This window comes from Aotus nancymaae, unplaced genomic scaffold, assembly GCF_030222135.1.
Source record: "Aotus nancymaae isolate 86718 unplaced genomic scaffold, 86718_ANA_hifiasm-v0.15.2.pri h1tg000014l, whole genome shotgun sequence".
Taxonomy (NCBI): Eukaryota; Metazoa; Chordata; class Mammalia; order Primates; family Aotidae; genus Aotus; species Aotus nancymaae.
Window position 1 is genome coordinate 124,470,513 of NW_026988425.1, and position 13,102 is coordinate 124,483,614.

General features: G+C 48.3%; 1 protein-coding gene across 1 annotated transcript in view; it reads right to left on the minus strand.

Moving 5' to 3' along the window:
* The window catches only part of OTUD7A (OTU deubiquitinase 7A), a 285,170-nt gene that overhangs the window by 21,471 nt on the left and 250,597 nt on the right, over positions 1-13,102 (minus strand). Inside the window, exons 7-9 of the mRNA XM_064376338.1 lie at positions 7,987-8,088; positions 4,480-4,607; positions 3,675-3,787 (exon numbers count right to left, since the gene is read on the minus strand). Of these exons, the coding sequence (XP_064232408.1) occupies positions 3,675-3,787; positions 4,480-4,607; positions 7,987-8,088 (343 nt within the window). The remainder of the gene's footprint in view (positions 1-3,674; positions 3,788-4,479; positions 4,608-7,986; positions 8,089-13,102) is intronic.

The following is a 13,102-nucleotide window of genomic DNA, read 5'->3' on the forward strand; positions in this document are numbered from 1 at the left end:
CCCCAAGCCCTAGGGAAGGCCTGGCTCTTTCCATGTGGCTGGGGCCTGGCCAATGTGAGTCCTATTGGGAGGCAGAGAGGAAGCAGGTCTTAGTTCATGCCCATGCCTGGCCTCTGATCCCTTCTGACCTCTGTGGATATGTGACTTAGTCACTTTCTGGGAAAGTAACAGGTTTAAAATGACTGCAGGTCATCATCTGTGTCAGGGACCAATAGAACAGGGGCTGCCCCATCTGTCTCCATACCAGGGGCTTTTAGAGCAGAACACAGGGCCCGCACTACACCCCTTTCCTCTCCTCTGTGGGGAACAGGTTCTGGGAAAGCCAGGCTGGGATGAAGAAGGCCACCGTAGTTCCTCTTGCCATTGTGCCTGCAAACTCTCTCTTGACTTGCTCTTTCCCATTCCTGGGTGACACTCTGAAAATTCTGTGTGGTTCTTCTGGTCACTTTTCTGTGCAGAGGGCTATCAGCCCCAAGCTTGAGCCTCCTGTAGACTGGGTTAGCTGCCAGCTGGCTTCTCTGTTTCACCCTTTGCTTTCTCTTCTTCTGTGGCTGCCGTCTTTGTCCCTTGTGGTGCCGGCTCAGGCGGAGAGGAGGGACAGGAGGGCAGCCAAGTCTTTCTTGCCTGTCTTCCTTCAGGACCCGCTGGGCTCACTGGAGGTCCCAGTGCTGGCCTGCTGTCTGAGGAAGTGCTTTTGTAGGTCTTCAGAGCTCTCTGTTAGTTGAGGGGCTGTGTCCTCAGGTCCCTGGGCTGCGGTGGTGGCTTCTCTCACTGACTGCTTGTGTCCACCCTCAGCCCTGGCCTCCGGGGCTGGCTTTCTGTGTGGTTTCCACTGTAGGTGAGTCCTGAAGCCAGCCTACTGGGGCCTCCTCCCTGAATCCATGCCTGGCCCTTGGGCAGCGTGCAGGATCCTGGCCTCACAGCCCCTACGGCCATATGTCCTGGCCTGCACAGCCCGCCATACCCCCGTGAACCCCAAGCTTGCCAGCTTCTGCCTTCAGGCCCTTCAAGCAGGCATCAGAAACTCGTCCCTGCAGCCCTCAAGCCCCAGAGATGATGTCCCACACCTCTCAGCTCAACATGGAGAGAAAAGACACGGGCAAAAGGCGGAGCACACTGTGCTTGCACAAAGGCCTCTTTTGTGGACTCTGAACCCCAAGCAAATTCTTGGAGCTGGTGACAGCTCTGGAGCGCCCTGTTGGCAAGTCCTGCATAGCTGCATGAATGCCTTGCTGAGACACTCTCTGCCTGCTACCACAGTCCATGGGACTCAGCCAATACTTCCCATGCCCAGGAAAATGTGCGTTTTATGCTGGTTCCATAGGCCTCCCTCCTTGACTGGCCATGTAAAGGTTCCAGCTAACTCAAGGATGCATCTGGCTACAGAAGCAACTCTTGGTGATATATTCCTATTGCACATGCTCTTTCCTCTTCTGAGTTTTTTTTTTTTTTTTTTTTTTTCTGCACTGGAAACACCAGTTGCTGAAACCCTAGAAGTATCTCCCGCATCACTGGCACAGGATTCCAACCTGTGCATCTGTGGGGACCAGGTGGCTGTGTCCTCACTCCCATCACCCAGCCCAGAGTGGTGGTTTCATTTTCAGGCTGACCTGTCACCTGAAGTTTTACAAACTGTTGTATTTGAGGGATTTCGTGAGGCTGTAGGGCCTGGTCAAAAGAGAAGACTTAATGATCAGACCAAATTTTCACTTTTTGGCTCCTCCATTTATCATTTTTGTGGTCTTGGAACAGTTATCTAATCCCATTGAAGCTCAGTCTTCCAATCTGTGGATGGGGACTGGAGGCTTGTGAGGTAGGGTTGGAAAGGCGGGGTAGAGTGCCCAGCACAGGGCCCTCTTATGGTGCCGCTGTCTCCGCAACCCCACCCCATCCCACCCTGCCCGTGCTCACCTCCCTCCTGCCATCCACCCGACACCATCCATACCTCCGGCCTCACCTCTCCATTCTTTCCTGACGGGGTCACTCGCGACCACCCTCGGTTGTTTAGTTTCCCCTCTCTGCCCATTCTTCCTTCTTTTTTGTGATGTGGCAGCCAGAACTACAGCTTCCAGGGTCAGGGGACCAGGCTAGCCTACGTAAATGGGACAACGTCTGGGCCATTTTGGAGATTCCTAAAGGGAACTGATCCTTTCGTTAGATGGCTGATCACTCAGACTCTGTGGGAGATAGGGACAGACACCACGTGGCTCTCATGTCCCCATTAGCACTTGAATCCCTCGGGCCTCAGGGAGCAGGCAGCAGGGGACCAGACTGTGGCCTTGGGAGTCAGATGGGCTGACCAGCTATGGGACTGTGGGCGAAGATCCTCCTGGAGGGGGGCACTCAGGGGACGTGTGTGTGATGATCACCTGTGATTACTGTCATCACTGCTGCTGTCTTTCCCCACTCCTCCCCGTCCCTGGCAGAGACACCTGGACTGGATCCAGTCTGCCAGCACCTATCAGGCATCTGCCCTGTGGCAGGAGGGAGAGAGGCAACAGTGAAAATGATGTCAAGGAACGCTTAAGACTCAACCCAGGCAGGACTCGGGAGGTGTGCGGAGGAAGAGAGTAGTTTTCCACAGTTGTCTGAGTCTTCAGAATGCTTGTTCTCAAATGTCCTGCCAAGATAGACTGTTGGTATGGACATACCACAGCTCTAAAACACAGTGACAAGACAGCCCCGGAGGAAGGGTGTGCCAGGGCATGTGGGCTTCTAACCATCTTGTCTTTAAACATGGTCTTGGACGCCACTGCTGCTGCTGCAGGCTCTGTGGGAGTCTCTTTTCCAGCTGGGGCCTCTAGGGAGAGCTGGCCCAGTAGGTACTAGGTCCTGCCTCGGTGGGTGGGTGAGGACCTGGGTGCCCGCTGCAGGGCCCATGAGCCTGAGGGCGGCCTGGAGCTGCATGCTCTGGTCCTTCCATGGGTCTCCCTGGTGTCACTGCTCACACTTTTTCAGGTTTGGCTGAGACCTTTTCTAGGAGCAACACCTTTGCGTTGAGGTTCCAGAGAAAGCGAACCAAAAAATATGCCGTGGCCAAGGCTCTATGGCTGCCCTGCTGGTCTGGCCACACTCTTCATTCCATACTAGAACACCCAAGGTGTTTCTGCAGGGACAAGCTATTCTGAAACATGCACAGTCGTGAAGCCTTTTTGCTGGGAACACATATGATATCCACGGAGCCCATCTGGAAAACACCAGGCTAGCTAATGAGCTTCTGCTTTCAGGGTGACTTCTTGAAGCCACCAATTAATTAGTCAGGGGGAAAACCCAAACTTCAGAGCCAGGTCCATGTGATGGCAATGCGTGGGAACACTTACCATCACATGTGACCTCCAGAGACCAGCTATGCCCTGAGGGCATGCACCCCACCTGCTCTGCACAACAAAGTTCAAGGAAAGTGGCCTGAAGACGGCTCCTGTGAGTTGACCTCTGCCTGCGTAGCACATGTGGGGGCTGCATACCCTTCCCCCAGCATCTGGTAGGGGCCAGCCATCACCCAAAGCCCTCCCATGCATCCCTGTCTCAAAGCTAATGCTGGAAAGCTGGAGTCTTTCTGTCTTCTACAGCATGAGGGTCCCGTGGTCCCCCCGTGCTATCCCCGCATGCTGTGTGCAGCCCTGAGTGGCCTGGAGCTGGAGGTGACCTCCGGGGAGAGCAGGGGCAGCACTTACCCCCCTCCCGTGCCGCCGTTCTTGCTGAAGTGCGTGCGCGGCTCGCTGGAGGCCAGCTTCAGCAGCTCCGTCCACTCCCGCTCCCACTCCTCCTCCGTGTACACCAGCCCTGACTGGCAGAGGGAGCCGGCTCAGGAGCAGGGTGGGCCACTGCCATGCTGCCCTCCTCTCCTCACCCTCCCCACCCGGACCAGCCTCACCAGGACCCAGGCCAGGCACATCTGCAGGTAGCTATCAACTGCACCCTCTCGCCCACCTTTGCTGTGCTTCACTGTGTTTTCAGAAACCCCAAGCTCTAATTCCAGAGCTGTTAGGAGTCTGCCCATCAACAAGGGTCATTCTCAGGGGCTGCGGGTAACGAGCATTAACCTGTGTATGTATCTAGCTGTGGCTGGCCATTAAAAAGTTTAAAGGGATACTGTGTCTACCATAGTCAGAAAGCAGGAGATTCTTCTAGGAGAGCAAGGTCGTCATGTTTGCCATGGTTGGGACAATCGGGAATCTCTTTGGACTGAGCTCACCCACTGGGGCTGGAGCCATGGGCTGCCCCTGACAGCAGGTGGTCATATATATAATTCGTCATCCAAGCCGGGCTGCTTTTGGGAATGAAGGTAGGCAGCTTTCATAATCATGCTTAAAGGAAGCACAAGTGGACACATGGTTGCTGTCTGTCGGGACTGTGCCATTTCGACAGGCTTCTCCTCCATGGGCTTAAATGCAGGAGACTTTCCTGATCCCAGGGGCTGTTTCTGCCTCACCTCATAAGACAGTCTTGGGCCTGGGGGCCATGCCAGTGGATACCAACCTCCTTATTCTGCTGCGTCTGCTGCCACCTCCACCTCCGCTTCAGGGCTTCCCTCTCGGCTCCCGTCCTCATCATGGTGTAGAGAGCTTTCCGTAACACCAGGTCCCGGTCATGAAACCCCCACATTCCTAGAGCCAGGAGGCCACGGACAACAGAGGAGAGAAAGGACGTGAGGAAAAGACAAGCCAGAGATGATGCAAACCACCACCACCCACTGGGATGGCCTCCTGTCTGCATGCACAGAGGAGCCTCATTACTCGGTGGTTCTGTTAATTCCCCTCAAGCCTTCTTCCTGAGGCTTCCCATTAAGACAAGCAGGTGAATGAAGCAGCACATCCTGTTCTTGGCAAAAGAATAGTGGGTGAAAATCTAGTGCTTTTTCTCTCTGGCACCCTTGGCAACCCACTCTCAATGTTGCTGGTTTGCTTTGATGACCTAATTGTCATTATCTAAGTCTTGCATTTGGGTGGTGGACTGACTATGGGACAGGGACAGGCTGTCCAGTGTTCTCACAGAGGGCTCCAGGTGAGGGCAGCCATAAGCATCCTGGCTTCTCCAGGGTCTGCCATTTCCCACCTCTTCAGCCCTGAAGCATCTCAGCTTCCTGAGAAGCAGAGCGTCAGTGACAACACTACACACACCTGGCCCAGAAGAGAGCGCCTGCTTCCCAGCGAGAGGGTCTCGCCCTGTGCCAGGTGCTGCGAGGATGTTGAGGCAAAGCAGTCATCTACGAGAATGTGCTCTGGGAGGCTCAGATGTGGTCAAGAAACCCAACTCATGGGAGAAGCGCTGAAGAGAAGGGCAGCCCTGGCTACAAGGGAAAGCACTGGGGAATCCATCCATCCATCCACCCACCCACCCATCCACTCATTCTAGGTGCTGGGAATATGCGTGGCAGTGGCCGGGACACATGGAGTTCCTGAAATCTCACGGAGCACATGTTGTGGGGAAGTGGGGAGTGGGGCAGCCATTAGGTTGACACAGAGTGTATGATATTGAGGGTAGCAGCCCCACAAGGAGAGGTGAGGCAGGCAGATTTGCTGTGGCATGAATGGAAACATAGGAGCAAAGACTTAAATGGGTGGAGGAAGGAGCTGAGTTGCTGTTCCAGGCACACAGACACAGGGAAAGGCCAGGGACAGACCTGGAGGGGTCAGTACTTGAGAAAAGGCAAGATGGAAAGGTGGCTAGAGCGGGATGGAGGGGACAGGGAGAGTGAAAAGGGGGCTCTCAAGGGAGCTGGGAGCCTCTGAAGTGTTTTCAAAGAAAAGCAACGTACACTGACGTTTTCAAAGGCTCAACCGGCTGGGCGTCCTTGGATATGCAACAGCCCAGGCCTGCCATGGGCTTCTAGCCAGCAAGGCGCTGCCTTTTTCTACAGGATGGCAGGGGAGGGGGAATGGCCATTGTCATTCCTCCTCACTCATCCTCAGGCCTCTTTCAGCGGCCTCCTAGGACTCTCCCACAGCTCCTTGGGCAGGTCTCTCTTGCAGAGAGGGCGTCTTTGTCCTGTACATGTCTGTCTACAGGCCTGACTCCAAGATTACTGTCATTTCCCCATGTGACCCACAATCCTAGCTCAGCGTCAGGCCAGGCCAGCAGGGGTTCCACAAGCACCGCTGGTGAATGTCACGTGGCGGCTTTGGGCAGCTCCGGTCCGGCTGAGTTTAGCCATTGGGCACAAGATGAAACCAAGTGCTGGGATAAGAGAACAGACTGCTGTGAGCTCTGGGCTCACTGTTGTGCAGGGGATTCTTGGAGGGGGGTCTTACAGCCCTGGTTGCTCATGGCCCAGGCTCTCTTGCAGGTGGGAATGAACAGCCCGAGGGAGGCTCTCCCTTCCCAGGCAGGCCTGGGAGGCCCACTGTGCTCATAGGGGGAAAATGCTATGGGGTGTGGCCTTGCCCCCTGTTGTGCTGATGGGGACGATGACTCCACATGCTGCAGCTGCTGAGCGACAAAGGCATTTCCATGCCCAAGATTTCGGAACAAGGCTGCTGTTTGACACAGATGAGAGATTCATTCTTTTATATTTTTTCTGCAGGTTTTACCAAGAACAAGGTAAAATATGCTCAATAACAGGAGAACAGTTAATATTAACCATTATGATGAAATATGACCTAACTACTTAAAGTCATGTGTTTGAAGGATAACAGCATGGAACATTCTCAAATTTTAAGGGAAAATGTTGGATTCGAGACAGTGAATGCAGCAAGATCATTGTTTCACTTGAACAGACAGAAGACTGGAAGATGATGACAATACCTAACTGTTAAGAGTGGCTACCGCTGGGTGGGGGAATACTGATTTTCACTTTCTCACCGTGGTGAATGTGGGGGACTTTTGCAATGCCAACAAGCAGAATGTGCTCCGATGACATGGAGACAAAGCAGGTGAGTGGGTGCCTTGCCTTCTCTCACTGCAGGTCAAGCCCGTGGAACGTTCCCCTTGCTCTTGGTCTCCATCCTCCTCTGGGACCCTTCCCAGACGCCGATGTATTTTCCTTGAAGCCCCTTAGAGTCTTATCTCACCTACCTCTTGTGCAATGGGCCTCACTGCAGGTCCAAAAAGAGAGGTCTGGGGGCTGGCCCTTGCTTTAGGTCACAGCACCCAGTTAAAGCCACATTTTTTGTGGGATGCGAGTTTGACCAACAAGGACCACACTCCTGTCTGAGGGTTGTGTGTTTTGGAGAGGCGCTATCCCCCAGGGCAGGTAAGGAGCAACCGGCCCTGATGGTCCCTGGCGCACACCCAGATTCACCTGTCAAAATGGATTTGGCTGGGCCTAAAGGGATAACTGAGGTTCCAGAAAGTCGATGATGACCCTCAATTATCCAAATATTTCTGTGTCTGTGTGGCTTTGTGTGATCGGGAAGCTCAGGTCTCTGCTGGACAGGGCTGCTGATCTCTCTGCGGTGTATTCTGACTATGCTGACTCCCCTGTGATTTATCTGAACAGACCTACGTCTCTTTCCATTAGTCCAAGCCAATTGTTGACTGCTGTCAACACAGTGGACCCTCATTTACCCATCCTCATGCACTGTTCCCAAAACTTCCTGCTCCAGCTTTGCCTTGCTCACCCCTACCTCCAACCACCCTGTCCATTCCTGCCCTTATGCTTTGTCTCCGGGGTCTCCCTGCCTGCAATGTCCTCTTCTAGTCTCTCAAGTTCTTCACGTCTCAGTAAAGATCCCACCTCCTCCAGGAAGTCCTCTTTATTTGTACCAGGCAACAGTCTCTAAGTCTCATCCCTGCAGCTATGCTCAAGGCCTCCTTCTATCACACCAGGTCTTTTCTTATGTGTCCTGTCTCTCCACCAAGTGCAGGCTACTTGACAAGAAGGGCCAGGATTGTTGGGTCTATCTCCTGGGGACTTTCCCAGATGACAGTGACATGGGTGGCTCTATTTAGCATATGGGTGGCTCTATTTAGCGTATGTCTTTCCTTCAATAACGCCTTGCACAGATCTGAAGCCTGGCCACCCTCTGTCTGTGCTGCGGAGCTTACCCAGTGAGGCGGCATGTAAAAGGCAGTTCCCATCCCCTGTCGTGGCCAGAGGAAGAAGCCGTTTACAGCTCGTGCACACAGTGGACCACCAGTTCAGGCGACCTGGAACAGAAGCTCACTTTAGAACAGGATTCCAGAAAAGGCAGGGGCCAGTGGGGTGTTTGCTAATGAGGCACAAACATCAGGAACAGATTTTCTACAGGTTTCAGTAGAAAGGGAGAACATCATGGCTACTTCTCTCTTCAAATGAAATATAGATTTCTTTTCCCTTTGAAGACAAGAAAAGGCCAAATCCTCCCATCAATTAACATGAGCATTAAGAAACTCAAGGCCAGAACCTTCTCTCCTTGAATCTGGAAACATTTTACATAAGACAAAAAAATTTCTTTGTAATTTCCTTGAACACAGTTTTCCTTCCTGAGAGCTATTTTTTCCTTTCACCATCTTGCTTTTTTGATCCACACATACCTTTGAAAGTATAGTTCATATTTCATTTGATTCATCAAAACCATTACAGTTATGTAGCTGTAGTCATGTTAAATTTCATGAACATTTACATTTAGAGACTTCTTCAGGAAAGATAGAGCAGATGTACTTTTTCCTATTCCTCTTACTAAGTACAATGAAAAGCCCTGGAAATTATGTATTAAATAATATTAGAAGACTCTGAAAAGTGGAGAAGAAGTGGCAGACCAGCTGGGGATTTTGGGACTTCAGGAATGACATAATGGTGGGTTCCCTGGAGTTTCTTTTTGCCTTACGTATTCCAGACTAGATACTCGAGAAACTGGAACCTAGAAACACCAACAAGAGCAGGGAGGGAGAGAGAGAGAAAGAGAGAGAGAGAGAGAGAGAGAGAGAGAGAGAGAGAGAGAGAGAGAGAGAGAGAGAGAGAGAGGAAGAAGGGAGGAAAGAAGATAGGAAAGAAAAAGCATGTTCTCTCTAGACAACATCAGGAAGGGGGCAGCTTAGCAAGACAGTAGCTGCTTAGACATTCCCCTTCTATTCCAGCCAAACACCACAGAAAAAATTATAGCCTGACTACCACCCCTGCCAGCAAAGGTCTAGTGGGAAGCCTAGATTCCCACCCTCACCAGGCTGTAACAAGGTGCTCATCACTGCCTGCTCCACTGCCTGGGAGTATCAGAAAAGGCTGAGTTTAAAGCTAAGACTTCAACCCTACTGGGTGGTAATAAGCACCTTGCTCTCTATCTTCAGAGGACATAAAGAGAGCCTGGACTTTCACACTCATCTGATTGCAATGAGAATCTCTGTCTCCTCTCAGCTAGGGAGTACCCCTGCTAGGAAGTACCCCTGCCAAGAAGTACCAAGTCCATTCCCCAGGTATCAACAGGGGTGCAGGGAGAATCTGTACTTCAGCGACCCTCAAGCAGTTGTCAGGCAATGCCCCCATGAACCTACCAGAGTAGTGTCAGGAGGTCTGCTAAAACACAAGATTTAAGTAAGACCCAGGGTCCTATAATTTAATACCAAATATATGCCCTTTTAAATTAAAAAAAAATCACTTTTACCAAGAACCAGGAAGATTTCAAACAGAACAAGAAAACATATGAAAAATGAGATGACAGATGTTATAGTTATCTGACTGGGATTTAAAAATAGTCATCATAAGAATACTTCAACAAGCAATTATAAACATACTTGAGACAAATGAAAAAAATAGAAAATGTAGTAAAGAAACAGAAAGTCTTACCAAAACAATAGAAGATACAAAACAGAGCCAAATAAAGAACAAAAATGTGGGCAAATGTAACAGGAACTAAAAAATACAATTCTAATTTTAAAAAATCAATGGGTGTGCTCAAAAGCAAAATGGAGAGAAGAGAAAAAGAATCATTGTAATATAAAGGTAGAACATAGAAATTACCTAATCTGAACAACAGAGAAAACAGACTTAAAAAAAACAACACATATACAGAACCCAACCTAGGAACATGAGGGATTGTGACAAAAGTCTGGAGTACCGTAGAGGAGGAGAAATAGGGTACAGCTAAAAAAGCATTCAAAGAAATGATCACTAAACATTTCCCAATTTTTGCAAATGAACAAACAAACATACAGATTCAAGAAGCTGAGCAAACCCTAAACAGAAAAAAGCCCATAGAAATTCATGCCAAAATATATCATAGTCAAACTTCTAAAAACTAAAGACAAAGAAAGAAACCTGAAAAACAAACAACACCTTACTTATATGGGAAAAACAATTTGGAAGACAGTGGATTTCTCGTTAGCTGCTTCCAGAAGGAAGCAGAGTAACATTTTTTTCTTTTTTTTTGAAACAGAGTCTTGCTCTGTCACCCAGGCTGGAGTGCAATGGTGCAATCTCAGCTCACTGCAACCTCTGCCTCTATGGTTCAAAGATTTTCCTGCCTCAGCCTCCCAAGTAGCTGGGACACAGGCGTGTACCACCAAACTTTGCTGACTTTTGGTATTTTTTATTTTTTATTTTTATTTTTGAGACGGAGTTTTGCTCTTGTTACCCAGGCTGGAGTGCAATGGCGCGATCTCGGCTCACTGCAACCTCCACCTCCTGGGTTCAGGCAATTCTCCTGCCTCGGCCTCCTGAGTAGCTGGGATTACAGGCACGCACCACCATGCCCAGCTAATTTTTTGTATTTTTAGTAGAGACGGGGTTTCACCATGTTGACCAGGATGGTCTCGATCCTGGTCTTGACCTCGTGATCCACCCGCCTCGGCCTCCCAAAGTGCTAGGATTACAGGCGTGAGCCACCGCGCCTGGCCTAACTTTTGTTATTTTTTAAGTAGAGATGGGGTTTTAATCTGTTGGCCAGGCTAGTCTTGAACTCCTGACTTCAAGTTATCTGCCTACCTTGCCCTCCCAAAGTGCTGGGATTACAGGCATGAGCCACCACATCCAGCCAGGATAACATTTTTTAAGTACTGAAAGAAAATAACTATCAGCCAGAATTCTAAAGCCAGCAAAAATATTCTTCAGTAATAAGCAGGAGACAGATACATTCTCAAATGAAGGAAAATTAGGAGATTTTGTTCCTAGCAAGCCTACCCTAAAGAAATGGCTAAAGGAAGTTCTCTAGGCAGAAAGGAAATGATAAAAGAAGGCATTTTGGCATATAAAGAAGGAAGAACATGGAAAGAACAAAAATATGGGCAAATATAACAGACTTTCCTTCTCCTCTTGAGTTTTCGATATTATATCTGATGGTTAAAGCAAAAATTAATGACGTTACCTATCTGTTTTTATGTTTCACTGTATGTTGAATAAGTATTTAAAACAATTTTATTATAAATCATAGAGAATAAAGCAGCAAAAAGGCAGGTAAAGTTTATATGCTTCACCAATAGTGGTAAAGTGTCAACACCAATAGACTTTGATAAGGTATATGTATATAATGTAACAACCAGAACAGTTCCCAAAAAGGTTAGAAGCTCCTCCAGAAAATAGCCAACAGTATCCTGATACCAAAATCAGACAAAGAAAGTACAAAAAGAGAAAAGTGCAGAGCAACACCTCTCATGAATATGATACAAAATTCATAAGGAAGTATAAACAAATAGAACCTAGTAACATATACAAAGAACTATATACCATGACCAAGGGGATGCAAGGATGGCTCAATATTTGAAAATCAATCCATATAATTCACCATATTAATAGGATACAGAAGAAAAATCACATAATCCTATCATAAATGCAGAAAAAGCATTTGACAAAATTCAATACTCACACATACTTAAAAATTCCCATAAAACTAGGAATAGAGGGGATCTCCATAACTCGATTTAAAAAATCTACACAAACATATAGCTAATATCATACCTAATGGTGAAAGACTAAATGCTTTACCTCTAAGACTGGGAAAAGACAAGGATGCTCACCACTCTCTCCACTGCTATTCAACATAGTACAAGAAATCCTAGCAAATCAGACAGGAAGATATAACACTGTTCTTATTAGTAGAGAACATGATTGTTCACACAGAAAATCTTAAGAAAGCAAAAAAAAAAAAACCATAATAAGCAATTTTTTAAGGTCACAGGATACAAGATCAACATACACAAATCAACTGTACAGTTATCCCCTAGTATCTGCAGAGGATTAGGTGCGGGATCCCCCCGACATATACCAAAGTCTGTGTGTACTGAAGTCCAATAGTTGGCCCTGTGGAACTTGCATATGTGAGAAGTTGGACCTCCATATATGTGGATTTTGCATCCTGTGAATATTGTAATTTTGATCCTCATTTGACTGAAAAAAATCCACGTATAAGTGGACCCGTGCAGTTCAAACCTGTGCTGTTCAAGGGTCATTCAATTGTATTTTACATACTAGCACAGATGTCCAAGGGGCCAGGGAGCAACTGGAGTTTTCAAACTTTGCTGTTGGGATTGTAAAATGGGACAATTATTTTAGAAAAACGTTTGGTAATTTCTAATACCGTTCAACATACTCTGAGATGGTGTGACTCTGTGTCCTCATCCAAATCTCATCTTGAATTGTAATGCCCATGTGTCAAGGGAAGGACCTGGTGGTAGGTGATTGGATTGTGGGGGCAGTTTCCCCTATGCTGTTCTCATGATAGTGAGTGAGTTCTCACGAGATCTGATGGTTTTAAAAGTGACAGTTTTCTCTGCGCTCTCTTTCTCTCCTGCCTCCTTGTGAGGAAGGTGCCTACTTCCATTTCCCCTTCTGCCACCATTGTAAGTTTCCTGAGGCCTCCCCAGCCATGGGGAACTGTTTCAATTAAACCCCTTTTGTTTGTAGATTACCCAGTCTCAGGTGGTATCTTCATACAAGTATGAAATGGACTAATATATACCTTTACCATGTGACCCAGCAATTCCACTCAGGGATAGTTACCCAAGAGAAATGAAAACATAAGACTCATTCAAGAAAATTCACAGCAGCCTTATTTCTCAATAAAACTAGTTGCTAACACATCTGGGATTGTGTCTCTGAAATAAATAGCCATTGGGAGTTACCTTGGGTTCCGTTTTCTAGTGAACCTGTGCCAAGACATCTTCATTCACTCTTTCTTAGGAAGCTTCAGGAGGATGTACTCCACAAAATGAGGGTGGAAACCAAAACCAGAGAAATACAGGAAACAGGAGGGAA